Raw genomic sequence first — 19501 nt, forward strand, 5'->3', positions numbered from 1 at the left:
CGCCAACTTCCTCTGGGGGCAACTTGCAAGTCTCTGTTCTAGTTAATACTGTAAGGCCGAGGATAAAATAGCAACGGTATTGAATAGATGTTGACTTTCCCGACCCAGAGGAGCGGAAATCGGGGATTGTTTGCAGAAGCTAATCGTTTCTACTGAGAAGCAGGGAGAGCCTGGTGTGCTCGCCGCCAGCGGCCCCACCCTGGAAGCCGAGCTGAGGGAAGACACAGGGACTCAGGTGCCTCGCCCAACCTTGGGCCTATTAAAAAGGCCTCCAGAGAGTTTAGACGGGCGGCCGCCAGGCCGGGACTGCTCCCCAGGCTCCTTTTTCCAATCTTTGAGTCTGCGACCTCCAGTTCGGCGCCCCTCAGATCTCAAACCCAACTTCTTTCTGAGATTTGTTTGGGTTGAGAGTTCAGGGACCTGGGAGCAGAGGAGGCTTCTGCAATTAAGGCGCCAAACAGGCGCAGAGACTGCCCGCCGATACCCCGACACTCGAGAGAGGTCCCTTTCTGTTTTTAGCAAGGAAGGCAGGGAGAGGGGCGCTGTGACTCCAGGCGTCTAAGAGGGTCTGGGCAGCGCAGGGAAGCGCACTGGCGGTGTGCACAGCGGGTGGTGGTGGGGGTGAGGCGCAGGTCGAGATCTTTCCCGCAGACCTCAAAGGGAAACGCCAGTAGGTGGACTAAGAGGGCCACTTTGGAGACTACCAACTGCTCCCCAAATCCTGGAAGCACAGAAGTTTCGTTGCTATGGTTTTGGAGAGGTATAAAAGCCACCACCCAGAACCAAACGTGCTGGGGCTCCTTATATGTGTTGTAACCACCCAGAGCCAGGCAAATTCCTTGGCAATTTGCATCACATCCCGACCAGACATCTGGTTCCCGGTCCCCCCATCCCAGAGCAGGCAGGGGTGTGTACAGGGGATGAAGTCCCGGCTGGAAGATTCATAACGTCCAAGTCTGAGGGCGCTCAGAATTCTCGCGCTTTCGCTCCTGCGGTCCGGGGTTGAGCGCTGCGCCCTGGTGGCCGCGGCGGCCCACAGCGTGCAGGGGCCGTGGGGAAAGGAGCGCGGCGCCTTTAAAGCAAGAGGCGAGGAACCCCCGCCAGGAGGCGTGTCCGTCGCCGCCGTGGCTGCCGCCGCTGCTCCGCGGTCTCTGTCTCCGCCGCCGCCGTCACTCGCGCTCGGCGCCTGCGGCTGCGCTGCTCTGTCCGGGAGCCGGGGACTTCCCGCTCGACCTCCTCCGGCTGCTCCTCCCCGAGGACCACCCCTCCCCCTCCCCGCCCACCTCACCCTCAGCAAAAGGTAAGGACTCCCCCCGGCTCGGCTCCGCTCCCGGCTGCCTCCGGAGGTGTCTGATCCCACAAGGACCAGAGGGACTGGGGTGGGCGAGGGGCATTCTCCGCCTGGAGAGGAAGAAGGCGAACAGCAGCGCGGCGGAGCCGGGTGCGCTCGGGGCACCTGCTGGACCATTTGCTGCGAGTGGCTTTGTCCCGCTCGCCTCAGCCAATTCCCGTCAAGGATGCAAGTGGCTCGGTTGGCTGCAGGCGCTCGCGTTCTCCACCTAAAATGATTTAATAAGTGGACGTGTCAGGAAGTGGCCTCAGCTACTGGGACTCACGCGAGGCGAAGAGAGACAGATGGGAAGAAGCTGTGTGTCTGCCTGCGGCTGTGACGAACTCCCCAGCCTGCCTCGCTTTCTTCCATTAACCCTGCTCCTTAGTTCTGTGTTGAGGAAGTACAGACATTCATTTTAACCGGGGCCAGTATTGAGAGAGTCTGAAAAAACTAGGAGGACGTCCCACTAGGGTAAGGGGAGTAGTGTCTCCAATCAGTTCTTGATCATAAACGACAAGAACTTTTAATGGCTCTCATCTCCTAATATTTTTACCTTCAAGGAGTTCTTTACTAAACACGACCTAGCTGAGGCTCCTTACATACTGATTTCCAATTGGGGGAATAGGGAATATTAGACAATTTACTACTACTATCCTTTTGGTAACACACAGATTATCTTCTGTCATTTCTTCAGCTTCACACTGTAAGTATTGCCATCAGAAATTACCTTATGGATTAATGATTATTTTCATTTCACAAGAGATGACTGATTCATTTGAATCTTAATTAGTCTGTAGTTTAGTTGCTGGAAGATAGGCAATAATATTTCAGTCTTGATGTGTGTAAGTTCATTCCCTTATAACTTTTTATAGAAAGCATTCCTGTAACCACTAAAGCAGCTTCCAGTGGCCTCAGGAACTTTTAGTTAAACAAACAAAATGAAACACGCAGAAGGAAGGTGATAGAGAAATAAGTGATGCCTAGAAGTCTTACCTGTTTGTCTTCTTCTATTTAAACCCATTGGAGATTGCACAGGCTGAAATGAAAAAAAAAAAAAGAAAGGGTTCCAGGATGTGGAAATCTATTTTAATTCAACTTCTTAATTAAGATATACTTCTCTTTGGCACCTATAAATTAATTAAAACTCTAAATGTCATTAATCATCGGTGCAGCAGAATGTTGGTAGAACAGCCGATATGCATTCAGAATCACAAGAGATTGCATAGTATTGCATTCATAGTTAGGAAGAGTGAAGTGCAAGTGTTCAACAGTGTGGTTTTAATTGATATCGGCTCTGACTTTATTCTCCGGCACCTCTAATGCCATGGATGAACAGGCTGTTTATTTTACTTTAGCTGCAATACAACAGGCCACATGAGTGGAAGAATAGGTCAGGTGTTACTATAAGATGAGGCTTCTCAAATGTCACAAAACAGCAGGACTTCAGTGTCAAGTCAAATAAAATCCTTAGAAAGGATTCCATGTGAAAAATTTAAATACAGATATGGCATAGAAGAACCTAGAAATACCTTTGAAATTCAGGTTGTCCTGGGATATGTATTTGCTGTTTCTTGCAAAAGGTATAGGCATTGTCTTTTTAAACATTGTGCTGTAAGGATTATTACACATTTATCCATGCCCCAGCAGGTGGCAGCTAACTAGAATAAGATTCATTTTCACTGGAAGAATAGAAAACTAAAATTGCTTCGCAAGTAATAGTGCCCAAGAATAAGAGGTCTTTAGTGTCAGTAAATATAAAAATACAGTCAAAGATGAAGCTAATGGCTTTTTGTTGTTGTTGCTGTTGGAACAAGCTTTGCATGAGCATGATATGTATTTTATTCTTTGCTAATTTATCATAGGCTTGATATCTCTTCATGTCAGCTTTCTGTGGGTTTTTTTTTCCTTTGAGGCTTACTTTTAGATGCAGCTCCCCTCTGTGTGTGCATATATGTGTGTGTTTGCAGTTCGTCATCCCTGCTTTGACCTTGGAACCTACAGAGCTTTGGCTCCTAGAAATAAAGGTTGCCATATGGTTAAATGAGAAAAAAAAGCAAATGAAACCATGGAATAAGGTGTGTAAATCTCACTATCACTAAATAAATATGATCATCTGACACCAAATAGTGGTGTTTTGTTTTGTTTTGAGAAAGGAGCAAATTTCACAACATACACAATTTTAAAAAGAGTTAAATCTGCTCGGTGAATACTATATAATGACTTTATCAGTGCTTCATATAGCCCTAGAACTATGATGTGTGGTATCAGTATTGGGGAAAAACTTGTAACAACTTCAGAATTGCCTTACACCACCAAATCATTCTGTTCTAGTATTCGGGAAGTATTTTTAGGGTTTTTTTGTTGTTGTTGTTTTTGCCCTGGGAATGAGTGATGTTTAATGAGAAAGAATGAGAATTAATCTGATTATCCTTGTAACAGATGGAAATCTGGAGGTGGAGAATGCTAAAGCAATAACTAGTTGTACCTTTTAGAAATGTCTTTAGCCACTGAACATTGACAGCATGTTATTCAGTATTCCGAATTCTTAGTGGTCTTTCAGGCAGTTTTTGTACTGAGAAACAAGTAGTTTAGTGCTCATGAGGAAACTCAAAGTTAATGTAAATGGCTTTTGTAGTAGCATGCCCTGGAAAAGGATGACTGTTAGCACATCCTGGGTATGCCAAGCAATCCTAGTAAGTCACACTGAAACATACACACAACACACAGTTGACAAAATAGTCCTCTTGACCATGTGAATAAGGCAATAATTCAAATTCCCAGACTCTGTGTAGTAGAAATATGCACATTGTCACTTCAAATGGCACATTACCCATTCAATGTACTATTTTCAATGTACTACTGCAGAATAAATCGATGCCTGGAGCGCTGTCCGCGGTCCTGAAGAAAGGTCGTCTTCTGTCTTGCAGAAGTTCAATTGGACAGGTGGAGTTGCTGTCTGTGGTGTTGAAGGCTGTCAGATTAGTTGATGGATGTAAATACCTAATTTAGCATATGTGCAAAATTGATTCTTTGGGGATCAATTAATAGTACGAAAAATTTATGATAGACTTTTTACTGTTTAATTTACTGTGTAAGGACTTCACAAATCTGGAAGCTTGATCTTTCACTTTTCCAACTAGACATCCAATAAATAATCCCCAAAAAAACTAAATAGTTTAGAATGTTAGTTTTAAGTAGAAAAGTTAAAACTGTAATGTCAAATGCCATTATGTTAACAGAATACATGGACAAGGAGTTATAGTACATTTTATTTTCTCATATTCCATTAAATACCAACTACACTGCAATATTGCAGCATTTTGATTAGTCACAACAGAACATGCTATTTTCAGATAGTAGATATCAATTATATTGACAGATGAAAAACTAAGAATACTTATTGTTGCCCTGACAATCATTATTATCTCTGCTAGGATCGAAAAGAAAAAGAACAAATCGAATGTAATAAATGAGACAGCAAATACAAGACAGAACATGTTGGGCTGTACATGTCTTACAAGAGATATTTTAAACATGGACTGAAGGAGTCGCTAGACACCCTTGGTTTTAGCACAAGGTGTTCCTTTTAAAGTGCTCAAATAGTCAAATTATTTGATTGAATTGCCTGCTACACTGCAGAACTAACCATTCATGATACTTATTTTTGACACTGCAGTCATGCCTCCATCTTAAAAAACAAATCAATGTCCACTTAATGCCTTTGCAAAATGTAGGTTTATTTTCAAATCAGCATTTATAATATCTTAAGAAAAAATAGATTGAAAAAAATTATGATGGGATAAAAATATTAGGTTTTTTATTTTTATTTTTATTTTTTTTGCTATCTGGAGGAAATAGTACTCATATCTCTCCTTAATAAAAATTAGATAGTCTTCAAGTAAGATTTTATCTTATAATTTTTTCATAAGGTTTAACCTATGCCCTGTTAGTTTATAAAAAAGAGATTAATTTTAAGATACAGGTCCAGCAATTTGCCTTTTGTGCTTCTTGATCACTTAAAAATATTAATATATAGTAATATTTTTTACTACCCATCTTGGTTCCACTTACTAATGTAAAATATTAAGATTGGATATTTTTATCTATATGCCTGGAGGGCAGCATATTACCTATTTCAACAATAAAATGTATTTTTATGTTAAAAGAAAATATATTTATGTACTTTTTTTCTTGAACAAATTGCTACTTGTGAAAGCCAAGACAGTCACTGCCTGGGGACTCTACATCTTCTGACCAGAACACTAGAAAATAATAAGGCATTTCTGGACGAAAATGTGACACTCAACATTGCTCAAGCTATGATCCCATATTTTACCTCTTGAAGAAGAACATATTCAAAAAACCAAAATGAGAAGAAATTTGGGCATTTATTACTGAAGCCTTTGTAGTTTGCTGCACCAATTCAAACATCATTGTCTTTTTATATGAGCTAAAAAATGGGTGGCGAAATATGATTCCTTTATTTTAATTCAACATTTTTGCCCCTAAAAGACCACTTGAAGAAATCTATTTTTATCCCTGGGTAGTGATCAAGAAATGTCCCACTCAAGTTTTTAAAGACTATCTCCACCTCTCCAATTGCACTCCCATCTGTATTCATTCCTGGAAAAATTTTAAAAGTATAAATAAGACCCTCTTTCAACCTAAACACAAGTTACATTTGCAGTAAATTCCTCCGTCTTAGACCACTTCCTTTTTTACGACTCCTAGGCAAAGTGACTTTGACTTAGCTTGTCATTTATTAAAAGTCATCAGTTGATTGTAAGAAGTCTGCTTGCATACACTTGTCACTTTCTTAGCAAAGGCTCTTATTGAAAATAAAAGCACCTTTCTCCATGTAAATAAATCCGACTTCTTCCTCGCAACTCAAGGCAAGCGATCAGATCGGTTGCATAATAGATATTGGGAAGCTCACTGGCAAGGAGCCTTAAGAGGCAAGCAGCTATCTCAATTTTTCTCACTTAATCTTGGCTTCACGTCAGAAGCTGTGCAGCAGTGCAGTAGAATAGGGCCTTTGCGAGCGAAGCGCCTTTTGTGCTGGGACTGTGGCCCGCTACCGACACCTCGGCCGTTTCCAAGGCTGGATTTACTATTGATTTTCCTCCTTCTCTGCTTCCCCAGGCTCGCGCGGCCGGACGTTGTGGGTGTGCGTGCTGGATTTCTCCCGGATGCTCCGCGACTAACATGGATGTCCCACCATCCCTTGCAGTGGAAGGTTGCTCCTTGGCGCAGTGAGTGAAGAACATGCAGCGATTGCTAATGGGTTTGGGAAGCGGAGACTCCTTCCTCTCTCTGTGACCATGCCGTGATCGTGTCTGAGGCCACCACTTGACGCATCCTCATTCCTACCCGAACCGGGAGCCTAACGCTAGATCGGGGAAGAAGGTGCCGCGCGTGTGGACATAGAAACACCATGAAGATTATTTCCCCGATTCTAAGTAATCCGGTCTTCAGGCGCACCATTAAACTCCTGCTCTGCTTACTGTGGATTGGATATTCTCAAGGAACCACACACGTATTAAGATTTGGTAAGATTCCCCATCCCTCTCCATTGCCTGGTATCCGGCTCCGATGCAGCCGGATGTAAACAGGCGGGTTCACTCTGCCAGGCGGGTGGGCTCAATGCATTCCGACCTGTTCACTGCTCCGTCGCCTCCCGGGGTTTTAAAGAACACCCTCGTGCTTTTCATTTCTTTCTTTTTTTCTTTTATTTTTAAAATTTCTTAGCCGCGGGAGGTTGGAGTGCCAGTGTGTGGTAGTGGTCGCTGCATTACCTCCCCACAGTAGCCTGCCACAGAGATGGTGATGACGCTGGGGGTACGGCCGGCTGCCGCTCCCGCCTGTCTCCCCTGGAGCCTGCCGGGCTTGGCGGGCTGCGGGGTCCTCACCAATGCGCGCGCCGGGCTGTACGCCTCTCAGCTTGCCCGGCTGATGAGTTAATATCTGGTAACTCTTTGGCGAGTTGGCGTCTGTCCCCTTCAGCCCGGGACCAGGACAAGTCCGCAAGTGCAAGGCTCTAACCCTTTTTGTTTCTTTTGTCATCAGAGAGTCTTTTCGGTTAATTTCACTGCTTTTTCCAGTCCCTAGTGACCTTACGCTGAGCTTTTAAAAATATGCTTGTAAGGTTGAAGGCTCTGCTTAACAAGAGGAGGCTGTTGCTTAGCTTAAGTGAAACAGCGTCATAAGAAAGGGTTTTTGTTTGTTTTTAACTTGTGAGTCCTTCTCTCACAGCTTTCTCACTGCGTGTCCAGGACTAATAAATGATTAACACTGGTGGAGAATAGTTGTGTATGGGAATCTAAGTATGCATCTTTATTTCATTGTGGCATGATAAAAGAGCCGAGGTGGCAGTTATATATTAGGAGACTCTATTGCTTTCCTAAGGAATCAGGGTTTCCTTAGAGCTTGAAGGAAAACCTAAACGTGGGACTCCAGTGGAAACACTGGTCAGAAGGTTTGCTTGGAGGAAATGAAGCGTGGGCAAAGCTCAGCAGCTCTCAATGGCCAATGGAGTTATACTAGGAGCAGAACTAGTCAGGGAAAGTTCCCTTAAGTAGATAAGAGCAAGAAAGGAGAAAGTCAACGGGGTAAATGCTCCCACTGTGGGCGCTTTCTTTGACAGTTCAAGTGGATTTAGACCAAAGAGTGCAAGAAACCGTATAATCCTGAGTATGTGTCTTTGAGATAAAAGCAGAAGCATTAAGTCACTCTGTCAAATTTAAATCGAAGAGTGATTGCCTGCATCTCCTATGATGTCAACAGCATCTTCTTTCTTTCCTTTTCCTATGTGCTTTTTCTATAATGATAAAATTTATCATCTCTCTCAGGCTCTGTGGAACCAGGGTAGGAATGCTTTTCACACATTAACAAAGGGAACCCTACCTTCCCCTCCCCCGACCGACCAACACTTAGACACCTGGAGTCCATAAGGTTGGTAATGAGAAAAAAAGACAATGGGTTGTAACTGGATTCCTACTGTAGTAGTTTTCCGGCTTTCTTCATGCCTTTAGATGCTATTTAAGCACGTTGCTCTTAGCAACAAGCGTTCACAGGAATGCTTGTTTCTTTGGATGAGATTAAACAGGTCCCTCTATCATTGGAAATGTGTGTGTGTTCAACTGTTCTGTTTCAAGCACGGTAAGTACTACAGTATGGTAGTTTTGCCCAATATTTTCAGTAGTACAACCTACTTATTTGGAATACTGAGATATCTTCTGAAGTGTGTTTGTGAATGAGTGTGTCTTAGTGTGCTTGCGAACTGGGTGGGAAAAAAGAAGACTAGAAGCCAGAACACTGCCACCATACTCTAAAGATTTAATTATTGCTGCTCTGGTCTTGCAGCACAATATTTGCTGAATCATTAGATTGTTACATTCGCTGATCATTTCATATCTTCATATTAAAAATCTTGGCGACTGTAGCAGAGTGTGTAGCAGCTTTTCAAAAGAGCTGACACACACACAAAAATACATTTTCCTAGACCAATGCTTACTAAGAATGTCCTTAAGAAATAGGATAGTAGACAAAGACCTTCCCATCAGTGTCCTGATACCCTAAACTAACAGGGCGGTTTCTAGATAACCTCTTCTCTCCATTAACTTCAAATATCTTCCACGTGGAGGTCCATTTTCCGTGATTTCTGACCTGAGTTATAGGGGAAAGACTGTGTACCTTGTAATCATGGGGCCATTTCCCTACTGGGGCTAGTTTGATGCAGTGGTGGGAGTTTCATTTTCTTCTGGGAAAAACATGTTTTGAGTGGAATGGATGGTTGGTTGAGCGCGTATAAACCACTCTTGAGAAAGGTTATTTTCAACTTTGGCTGAGAAGGCGAACCAGAGCCTCGTCCCTGGCCCCGTGCCTTGGAAGGGAAAGGGTTAGAGTTGCTGGTGGAGCCGCTGCCCCTGGGCAGTCACCCGCAGGGTACGGATGAGACCCGCCGCCTCCGCTGAGGAGGTGGCATCCTGTCCCTTCCCCCACCTCCCCCACCAACCCCGGCGTGGCTGACCGCCGCTGGCTGCCCGGCGCCTCCACCGCGGCGCTATGGCAACCGCGGAGTCAGGCCCGGCAGCCGCCCCAGACCCCTATCCCGTAGGTGATGGAAAACTACCCTCCCGGGCTCCATGCTCTCCTTTCCCTGCTCCCCCTAGGACTGTGTGACTTGACCCTACGTTCTCCCATCACCGTCTGTGGATCGGGGAGCAGCCAGGCTCGGGGTGCTGACCCTTGCTGAGTCCCTCGCCACCCCTCCCGTCTTCCGGGTGCGCAGTCTCTCTCGCACACGCACAGACACACACTAGCGGACAAATGCATTCTCGCAAAGCAAGTCCGACACTTTGGCACAATGACTCCTCTCTTAGTGCCCAAGAAAACTTTCTGCAGTCGCGCCCAGGAGCGCTTCTGCCTGGGCACCCCCCCCCAACCCCCCACCTCCCCGTCCCACCCGGGCTGCCTCCCGCTGGGCTGCCCACCCGGGCATGCTCCTCTGCGACCGCTTAGCAACATCTCGGAGAGAAGATCTCCCGAGCGCGGACTCCAGGGCACTTTCCTGAAGCTTTAAGGCAGCCTGGGGTCATGGGGGAGCACCTGGGGGTCAGCCAAGGGTCAGCTCCTGGCAAGCAGGCGGGCGGGCGCCTCGCCGTGGGTCGTGGCCGTTTCCTCGCCTTCGATCCTGGTTCGGCACAGCTTGGCTTCTCCAGGGCGACCACCCAGCGGGCACTACTGGGGCTGTCAGGGGACAAGGTAGATCTTGGACAATTAGAGTCAGTTCCCCTGCTCCAGGTCAGGTCGGACGTTCTCGGGCCGGCTTTTCCAGGCGCGGAGCCTGCGACGCCCCAAGCCAGGCCTCTCCCCTGCGCTCCCGCTCCGGGGCGCCGCGCGTCCTGCCCGCAGTCAATGAGGCACCTTTGTTTCTCCGCAGCTGCGCCCGGGTCCTGCTAAGCGGCTGGAGCTGGCGAAAGCGGGATCTTTCGTCCGCCGGGGCGTGGCCCCCAAGTCCACAGTCTCCCAGCTGAAGTGTGGCCTGGAGGGACTTGAACATTTCTTTTGTTACTTTCGCCACACGTCTCTTCCGGGTCTGCTCGACCTCTGCTCCAGGGAAAGCGTGGGGAGGAGTGGAAGCCGGATCTGGACCGGGTTCTGTGCAAGGCTAGCAAGTCCCGCTCGAAGTTTGGGGGCTCTGGCATCCTCTTGAAGGAACCACTCCTCAAGCCACCACTTGTTTCTGATCTTCGAGGTCGGGGTTTTTCAAATTCCTTGTGTGAACTGGCATTTAGAACGCCTGGAGGGAAGACAACCCAAACTTTCTCCCAAACTCCTGGGCAGCTTCTCCAACAGTCCTTTCTGAGGAGCTGAGCATGTGGCAGGCCACTTCTTCCCTTCAGATGCTTCGACCTAGCTTTTCTCTTAAGCATGCCGGTAGAACGGCTTTCTTAAAAGGCGAAGTCTTCCCCTAAATCGTGCTTGGACCTCCTTGGCACTGCGCACTGGCCACCGGGTCGTGGCACAGCGCATAGCCACGTCCCTGCGCGTCTGCGCAAAGTGAAGGCAACCAGCTCAGGGACAGCCCAGATTATAAAACCCACGACGTGAGAGGGAACAGAAAGGGTTCCTATGGAAATCCCTCTATTTGCTGGCCATCCCATGTGCTCCCAGATATAATAATTAGTAGCAGATGTACTACAATATCGAGGAGTGTGAGTGAATTGACTGAGCTGAGAAGCCGCCACTTTCTACAAGTTCTTTGAAAGATTTTTCTTCCTTTGGGAGGTGAGGTGGGCGGGAGGGAGGAGTGGCCTTACATCTGGAAGCAGGAAAACTGGCTCCTGGGAGGCGGGGATGGGGGAGTAATAGCGGCTACTGTTTGAAACAGATAAAGCCCGAACACCTGCTCAGCTGAGCTCTGGAAAGCAGGGGAGGGAAATCTTTCCAAGAATCGCCAACACAACGGCCACGCTAAAATAAATAAATAAATAAATAAATCTGTTTTTCACATAAGTTCTCACTTATTCTTAAAGCGTCAAAGAATAACACTGATGTGATCCGTCAACGGAGGCACACTCATTTCAGAAAATGACTGAAAAATGATCTTTTCGTCCTCTAGAAATAGCACCCCTTCTCCACCCAGACACGTGGAACTCAACACATTTTCTGGCTTTGTGAGGCTGTCTTTCAGAAATGATCAATAGCTTCTATGTCAGTAGACTTTTCTTTAGGCAAGACACCTTTTGCTTTTTAGTTTAATTCAAGGGATCATTGCAGTGTGTTCATTCCTTGAATTCTCAAATGACACTGTTTCAACATTTACTCTGCACAGGAAAGTTAATGTGAATTGCTCTCGCACAAAGGAGGAACATACCATAGACCAAGCGAGGGATGTATCATTGATTATCAGAGCCTTTTCAAGACTATTCCCCATTAAATAAAGTGTTGTCTGTGATAATGGTGACATAATCTTTGATTTTCTTTTAATTGTCAAAATTTCTGATAAAGAAAATGCTTTGCTCTTTTGTGGTAGAAATTCAAGTGAGAGGAATTCATTTTCTCCTTCTGTTCTTAGGATTTTACTGTATTATTGCAACTCCAATTACATTTATTCCCTGGAAATTGTCGATATCCATTTTTACATATCAGAGTAGAAAGCAGTTCGTTGTCTTTCAACTGTACTATCCTTAAATCATTAATCTACCATATCCATAATACCTGGGGTTTGTGGGAGATTCTAGGTTTTCCTCAGTAGGACGGTCTGATGTATTGGAATGGAATTGTTGATTGTTCTGCATTTGATAGCTGAAGATTTATCTTCAGTGGGCTTTCAATTTTTTGTCCAGTTATCAAGGTACAAGAAGTGCTTCAAATGAATCTTAAACCCTAAATCTTAGCAAGAAGGGAAAAGCCAAAAGCCCCCGGAAGGGATAGAAGTCAGTGCACATCATCATTATTGACTGGTGCAGATTAAACACTGAAGAGGAAGATTTCAATCTGATAACGTCATAGGGCTCCCTGTTTTCCTTTGCTGCTTCTGCTGACAATTTTGTAAGGTAATTAAATTGGCTGACTGAAGTCACGGTGGTCATGGGGCGATAAAGACCATTTGGATTTAATGGAATTTAAAACAACAGAGCACTGAACACAACTCTTACAGAACAAGAATTTTAATGGCCCATTCCCGGTGCTGACTAAATAGAACGCCCTTAACAAGTTTAATCGAAAGGGCAAGGCAGATTAGCACTATGTAGTCTTTATGGTGGAAGATTGGGGAATTAAAGTGATCCCTTTAAAAGACTCATTAATGCATTATCAAGATTTAATGTGGGTTAAATAAGCTTTCTTTAGACCCTCAGCATATACTGTGGGCCTAAGTTAGGACCAAGTTTCAGTAAGGAAATATTTTTAAGAGCTGACTTAATAGATGGAATTATATGTCTCTTGTTTCAAACACAAAAGACATTTAAAATTCTTTGAGAGTATACAGGGTATTGAGGGTGAGTGTTGATGAGGAATCCTTTCTTTCCTGTAACTGAAGAAAACAAATTTGTCCTTTTAAAGTTTCTTTATTGGTAATTTTTTCTTATAAACAAAGCTTGTTTGTAGTAGAGAAGCTGCAGAAATGATAAATATTCTCCTTCTACAGTCTCAATAGAGTAATAGGTATTTGATCTGTTTTGTGTTGTCTTTTTTGTCTTGTTCTCCTTTTTCTTGCTAAAACTTCTACATTCAAGTTGCCACATTTTAGTGCATTCAGGCTCCCTCTGCCCCTGGAAGAAGAGCGGTTCCTTGCTGTACCTTGGGAACATTAAAGGACAGCCAGTCCCAAGGTGAAAGTTAAGCCTCCATCTCTTATGAGATTGTTCCCTCCAACTGTTTCTTGCCTTGTGGAATTGTCTACTCAAAGTTATGAGTTCCTTTGATTATTTCAGAAAAACCTGAAACCCAAATTTTCATATAAAAATCTCCCCAATTTTAATTGTACATAATTTTCAAAGTTGTTTAAAAAGTTCTGAGCTGGCCAAAACCAAAATCACTCAGCCAGGTGGGATGCGGCCCAAAAGGCACCAGTTTGCACCCTCCAGCCCACCCCACATTCCATGGGTTCTCGAAGAAACACATGTTTTTCTCACACCTCACTGATCCCCAAACAAGTAAGACTTGTTTGTCTCTTTCCTCACATCTTCAGGGCCCAACATTTTATGTTGTTATATTTTCAAAGTGACAATTAGCTCATCTGATAAAACTAATGTGAGTGGGAGGTTAGAGAAGACCTTCAAAATCTTTCTGCAGGATTTTTTATTTTTCATTTTACTATTATATTTGCTTTGAGGTTCGTCTCCGTTTACAACAGCATTCAAAGATAGCATTTTCCTATGGATTGATTAAACCCTTTATTTCCTTAACTAAAAACTAAACATTCTTTTCTAGATATGGTAGAGGGCCAGGTCACTAGACAGCAGGGCTGTGTGTGAAAATCTGAAAGGGTCTGGGGGAGTTGTGGCTTTCAGATATTTTCCCCAGTGATATGTGTAATTCTAGCAGTCTTTCTTTTTGGTTAAGCATTTGCCCTCTTCCATAGCCTTGTTTTAAGACGAGTGTATTCAGGAAGGGAGAGCACATGGTCCCTAGACTGTAAAGTTCGGATGAATTGATTAGATCAATGGATTTTGTCTGTGACAGAGATGCTCAGATACAGAAGAGAATCCCGGGTGCCTAAGGGAGTGCTGACTGATTAACAAGAATGTGAAGGGGAAGGGGAGGCTGAGTGAAGAGACAGTCAGGTGCCATGTGATACACAATCTTTTCTAGATTTATTGCCAGACAACTCAGTGCTTTGTAAATTGATCTTTTTGCTTGCATTAGTCCAAATCTTCGAGCGTATGTGATTATTTTAAATAAGATGTCATTGATATTCTTACATTGACATATCTCCTCCCAATCAAAAGGATCTTTAAATGCCTTTTACACCCTTTTAAATCTACAAGCTACTTTCCTATCATGGAACTGAAGCAAGTACTTGGACGGTGTTGCTGCTAATTCCCATTTCTGTCTCCAGCTCAGTGTCACTCTGAGTCCTTGACCTATCCTAATGAGAGTATTGCTCAGCTAAAATGATCAAATAAGCAAAGCAAATATTAAAGAAATGTCCTGCTTCAGTATAGTCATAGGCATTCGGGCTGTTTTATGTTCCCTTTTTAATCCTGCCCTTCTTTTTACTCAGGGAGGCTTCTGTATTCAGTTTATCGTAGCTTTTGGTGCACTCAGGCCCCTCCTTGCCCAGAAGAAATGAAGTGAAAACTCTCTCAAGTTGAAGAAAAACTATAGAATCCTGTAATATCTGAGCCAAGGGGCTTCAGAGATCAAATGTAGTTTCTTAAGTTTAGAGATGAATTGCCAAGGGCAGTTAAATAACTTGTTTTGGTCACAGCTAGTTAGTGTCAGATTTAGACCAAAACATGAATATCTTGACTGCCAGTTTGGTGATGTTTTTCAGTGAATTATACTATTTTTCAGTGTAGGCTCAGACTCTGTGCTTTGTGTCAATTGTAGGAAGAGCCACTGGTTCTAGTATCTCCCTAGATGTTTACCTACTTTGTTTCTTCCACCTTTTCTTTCATAGACTATTATCCCATAGATTATCCCTTTTCTCTTTTTTTTCTCCTTCTCCTTTAGCTCTTTTCATCCTCATCTCCTATGCCTGCCAAGGTCCTCTTTCTCCTGCATCCAAAGCTTTGACCACATCTATTCATTCAACAAATAGTAATTGAGTGCATGTTATGTGTCAGGCCAATAGAATTCTAAGACCAAGCTTCTGATCTCAAGGAGTTTGTAATCTAATTAAAGAGAAAAGAGATATACATATTAAAGTACCAGTTGAGTGGTACAGAAAATTTATACAATAGTTGTTTAAAGGAGATTATTGTGGGCTTGCATTTTTATAGGAGCGACAGGGCTCTGGCTGGGGCCTGTAAAAAATTATATGATAGGGAAGGGAAGAAGGAAATGTGTCATTGGTGGAAGACTCAGTAAAAGAAAAGGAATTGAGGCTGAAATTAAGGTGAGTTTCAGGGCAGGGAACGGACCAGACCTGTTTGAGGATAGATAAGGCCTTGCTTTTTCAGGGCTTTAATATTTATTTTATAGGGTTTAGACTTCTGTCTGTAGCCCCAGGAAAGCCATTGAAAGTGAAAGAATGGGCTTGACTTGGTCTGCAACAAGTAGTCCAGTGGTTTCTCAGTCTGCTGCTTACATTTTATGAAGAATTAGTGGATCTCCTTTCTCTGTCTTACTGAAATGGAGGCTAAGGAGCCATCTTTGTCCTTAATCATTGAAGCCTTTAAGAAGTTCTTGGTTTGGAATCACAGGTACTTCTTAAGTGAAATTCTGAAATGAAATAAAAGAATATCTTTTTAACATATGGCCAGATTAAATGATTAAGCAAGGGGAAGTTTCCAGTTAATCAAAAGGAAAAGGCATTGGAGGACAATTTAAAAGTACCATTAGCATCTTTGAGGGATACAGCAAATTGCCTCCAAGGCACTCTCAATATTTTATGTCTAATTCCAAGAGATTTCCATTACCTGAAACATTATACATACATACATACATACATACATATATAGCTAGCCCTGGTGGTCTAGTGGTTAAGATTTGCCATGGCCTGGGTTCATTTCTTGGTCAGGGAACCACACCACTCGTCTGTCTGTTGGTTGTCATTCTGGTGATGGCTGCGTGTTGCTGAAAGATATGCCACCGGTATTTCAAATATGAGCAGGGTCAGCCATGGTGGACAGGTTTCAGTGGAGCTTCCAGACTAAGACAAACTAGGAAGAAGAACCTGGCCACCCACTTCTGAAAAAATTTGCCTTGAAAATCTTATGAATAGCAGCCGAGCATTTCTGATATAGCGCCAGAAGGTGAGAGGATGGCACAAAAAGACCAGGCAGAGTTCTGCTCTGCTGTATACAGTATTGCTAAGAGTCAGAATAGAATTGAGGGCACTAACAACAAATGTATTTATATAATAACTCTACATGAACTCAGGACCCCAGACCCTGAATTTGATTGTTTGAGTCATGACTTTTACTCTTGACTTTGTCATCTAGTAGGTATCAATTAGGAAAAATAATGAAATGTCACTGGGCTTTGACTTCGATTTCTGTAGAATGGGTATTACTTGCTGTCTGTCTAACTTCCAAGGATAATGTTGGAATTAATAGGAAAATGGATAGTACTCTGGGCTTATTGGCAGAAAAGGAAGTTGGGATTGGAAGTGTAATTATTTATTGTGTATGTGTGGAGCAAAGTAAAATCTATCACTCATGCACATTTCATTCCACTTCTTAAACTGCATAAACATTTAAGATGTCTGTCTTTTCTAAATTATTCTCGAATAGTCTTCCCTGTGATGCACCTAAAGCTATTACAAACATCTTGAAAAGGATATTGACTAATAGAGCAAACTTTCTTCTGTTTTGATAGTTTTACAGAAGAGTAAGTGCATAGTTTCTTTTTCTTCTTTAAACATCAGGAATTTAATTGTCATTATCAAATAGCCAGAATATAAGTAGGGAACAAATCACAACTAAAAGCAAAAATAATAAGGAAAGAAATCACGCTAAGTCTTGTGGTTTAAGATTTTTCACTTTTTCACAACTGTATAGTTTTCATAGTTTATGTTCACCAACATTTTCTGAAAAGCTGTGCCTTATTTCATTTTTCATCCTCATTCTTCATCTGTCTGGCTATGATGAACTTTTAGCTATTATTCAGGTTTTGTAGACACACAAGTGACTGTATTTGATCCATTTGTGTTGATTTAGGAAAGTTTCACAGACATTCAAATTTGCTACAATTGTTTGAGATAGACAAGTGGGACTTTTCTATAGTTACTTTGGCATCTTCATGAAGGAGCTGTCCTAGGCTGTCTTACTCGGGCTTACTCTTTAAGGCACAACTGGCTTTGGTGCCACCTATGTACCACTAACTGCCATTCTTCCCTTAGGCCCCTCTAAGTGACCTTTGGCTCTTTTTTCCAAGATCTAACCCAGTGTTTGGAGGGTCAGCATAGGGGTAAAAAGAGATGAAGATGCTCACCCCTCTCTCTCCCTGGCCAGTGGAGCCACATTAGAGAATCCAGGAGACCATTTAAAAAGCGTGTTCAACTTATTACACACTTGTATCTTAGGATATTTTTTAAAAAGTTTTCAAAACTTCAGAATATGAAGGTTATTAGGAAAATTTCCTGGATGTTGGGATAATGAGGTTTTGGATCAGTGATTCCTGATCCAAGGAAGTGCGTGTGCGATAAAGGACAGGGAGTCTCAAGATTTTGTGGTAATCTAAAGAAGGAATGGACTAAATGTAGGCTGAAAAATACTCTCCTGTCTTAATGTGTTTTTCATGTTTCTTGGAAGCAGTCTGCGTTGTGGCAGAACTGATGTTGGAGTATGTGAAGTTGAGTTCCTGCTTCCAGTGGGTGAAGGACAGAGCAGTATTACATCCAGTCATCTTTCCCTGAGGATTCTGGGTTGATCCCTCAGGAAGCCTTCCTGGAGACGGGGGTGACGTTCCAATTACTCATCCTCAGCTTGTTCCCTAAGATGCATTTCTCTTCCTTTTGATGTTCCACACGTCAGCTAGCCTTTAAAATCTAGATCAAGTTTTGCTTCCTCCAAAAGGTCTGTTTTAGATAGGGATTCCATAGAACAAATTCAAGCATTGGCAAGAAAATTTGATCAGATCAATGGTTCCCAAACTTTGTTTCACATCAGAATGGAAGGAGCTTTAAATAATTTAAATTTCTGGTTCCCAAACCTGGAGATTCTGTGGTTTAAAAGTTAAATTTCCTATAACTGCATAGTTTCACAACCACATAGTCATAGTACTTCTACTTTTTCAGAAAACTCCCAAGTAATGTACTTAAAAGAAACAAAACAAAACTCCCAGGCAAGTTGAGAATCAGTCACTGAGCTAGATAATCCTAAGGAGTTTTTTGACTTTAAAATTTACGGTTCCTCAGTTTGTAATGGGAAGATGCATCTGCTTTCTGCATAGGCAATTGATAATCATGACTGGACTATGTAAAACAATGAGTAAATTTTGTAGATAAGGGTTGTGGCTTGGATATTTTATCATTTCTCACAGAACACATACAGCATGCACTCTCAGCACACCACTGAAGGGCTGACTGATTCTTTAAAACCTAAGCATTTAGAATATTCATACTCACATAACCGACCTCATAGCCCAAAGGGATCTTAAACAGGTGTTGTTTTACAAATAATGTCTAACATGATGTATAGTTGTGGGACCTTTCCCTCTCAACCTCCTACTAAAGGAGCCCCTAATAGATCATTTTCAAATTTTGTTTTCCCAAAATATATCAGAAAAAAATTCCGGCAGACATCTGCTCTAGTTAAGAAGATCCCAACTCAGTTGCCATGAATACACATAAATAGCCCAGAATCTAGTCTGAAAATAGAGTCCAGCCTGGGTGGTGTTCATTGGAAACCTCTTGGACAATACCATGCCCACCCCTACCCCCAGGCCCATTGCTTCGATTACACTCTCTGGGCCATTGTTAGGTCATGATGCCAAAAGTTGAAATCTGGACGCTACCTTTGGAATGAAATCAGAATACTCTTAGATACTTGTTTCAGGGGGCCTTTGTCCATAATTATATATACTGTTTTAGTATTAAAACTATATTATATCTTTATCTGTTAATTTGTAACTGTTTTCCATATTTATTGCCTACTAGGTAAGTATATTCCTATACTTGCCATCTGGAAGACTTTATACAGAATTATTTATAGGAGACACTTTATTGATGGTACAATTTAAAAGTAGCACAATTATAGATTGGTTAGAGATTCTAATGGATTAAAGTCATCATAATCACTTGCTAATGATGATTTTAAGATAAATATTGAAGAAACTCATTGAGTTAACTTTGCTATGCCACAGAAATTTTCTTATTTGGACTCAACTGTGTTTACCAATATGTTTTTAAATATTGCCAATTCTTTTAATTAAAATAGCTCAGAGGGGATTTAATAATTGAGAACATGTAAATATGTAATTTTAAAAAAATACATCTGGTGGTGAGCAGTTCTCTAGAAGACATGTTATGAAAAATCCTTTTCTATGACGTGA

The 19501-nt window shown here is 42.7% G+C and overlaps 1 protein-coding gene across 7 annotated transcripts in view; it reads left to right on the plus strand.

The window, feature by feature from the left end:
- The first annotated feature begins 443 nt into the window (after positions 1 to 443).
- The window catches only part of GRIK2 (glutamate ionotropic receptor kainate type subunit 2), a 632322-nt gene continuing 613264 nt past the window's right edge, over positions 444 to 19501 (plus strand). For 5 of the 7 annotated variants that reach the window (XR_011422112.1, XR_011422111.1, XM_070223606.1 and 2 more), the window contains exons 1-2: positions 852 to 1300; positions 6476 to 6882. Coding sequence is in view for 5 of the 7 variants with exons in the window: in XM_070223606.1 (XP_070079707.1) it covers positions 6768 to 6882 (115 nt within the window). In the remaining 2 variants the exon portion in view is untranslated. Of the gene's footprint in view, positions 2037 to 6475; positions 6883 to 19501 lie in introns of all 7 variants that reach the window. The other 2 variants (XM_001503914.7, XM_023650855.2) reach the window with 2 other exon arrangements.

The sequence above is a fragment of the Equus caballus genome, chromosome 10 (genome assembly GCF_041296265.1).
Source record: "Equus caballus isolate H_3958 breed thoroughbred chromosome 10, TB-T2T, whole genome shotgun sequence".
Classification (NCBI taxonomy): Eukaryota; Metazoa; Chordata; class Mammalia; order Perissodactyla; family Equidae; genus Equus; species Equus caballus.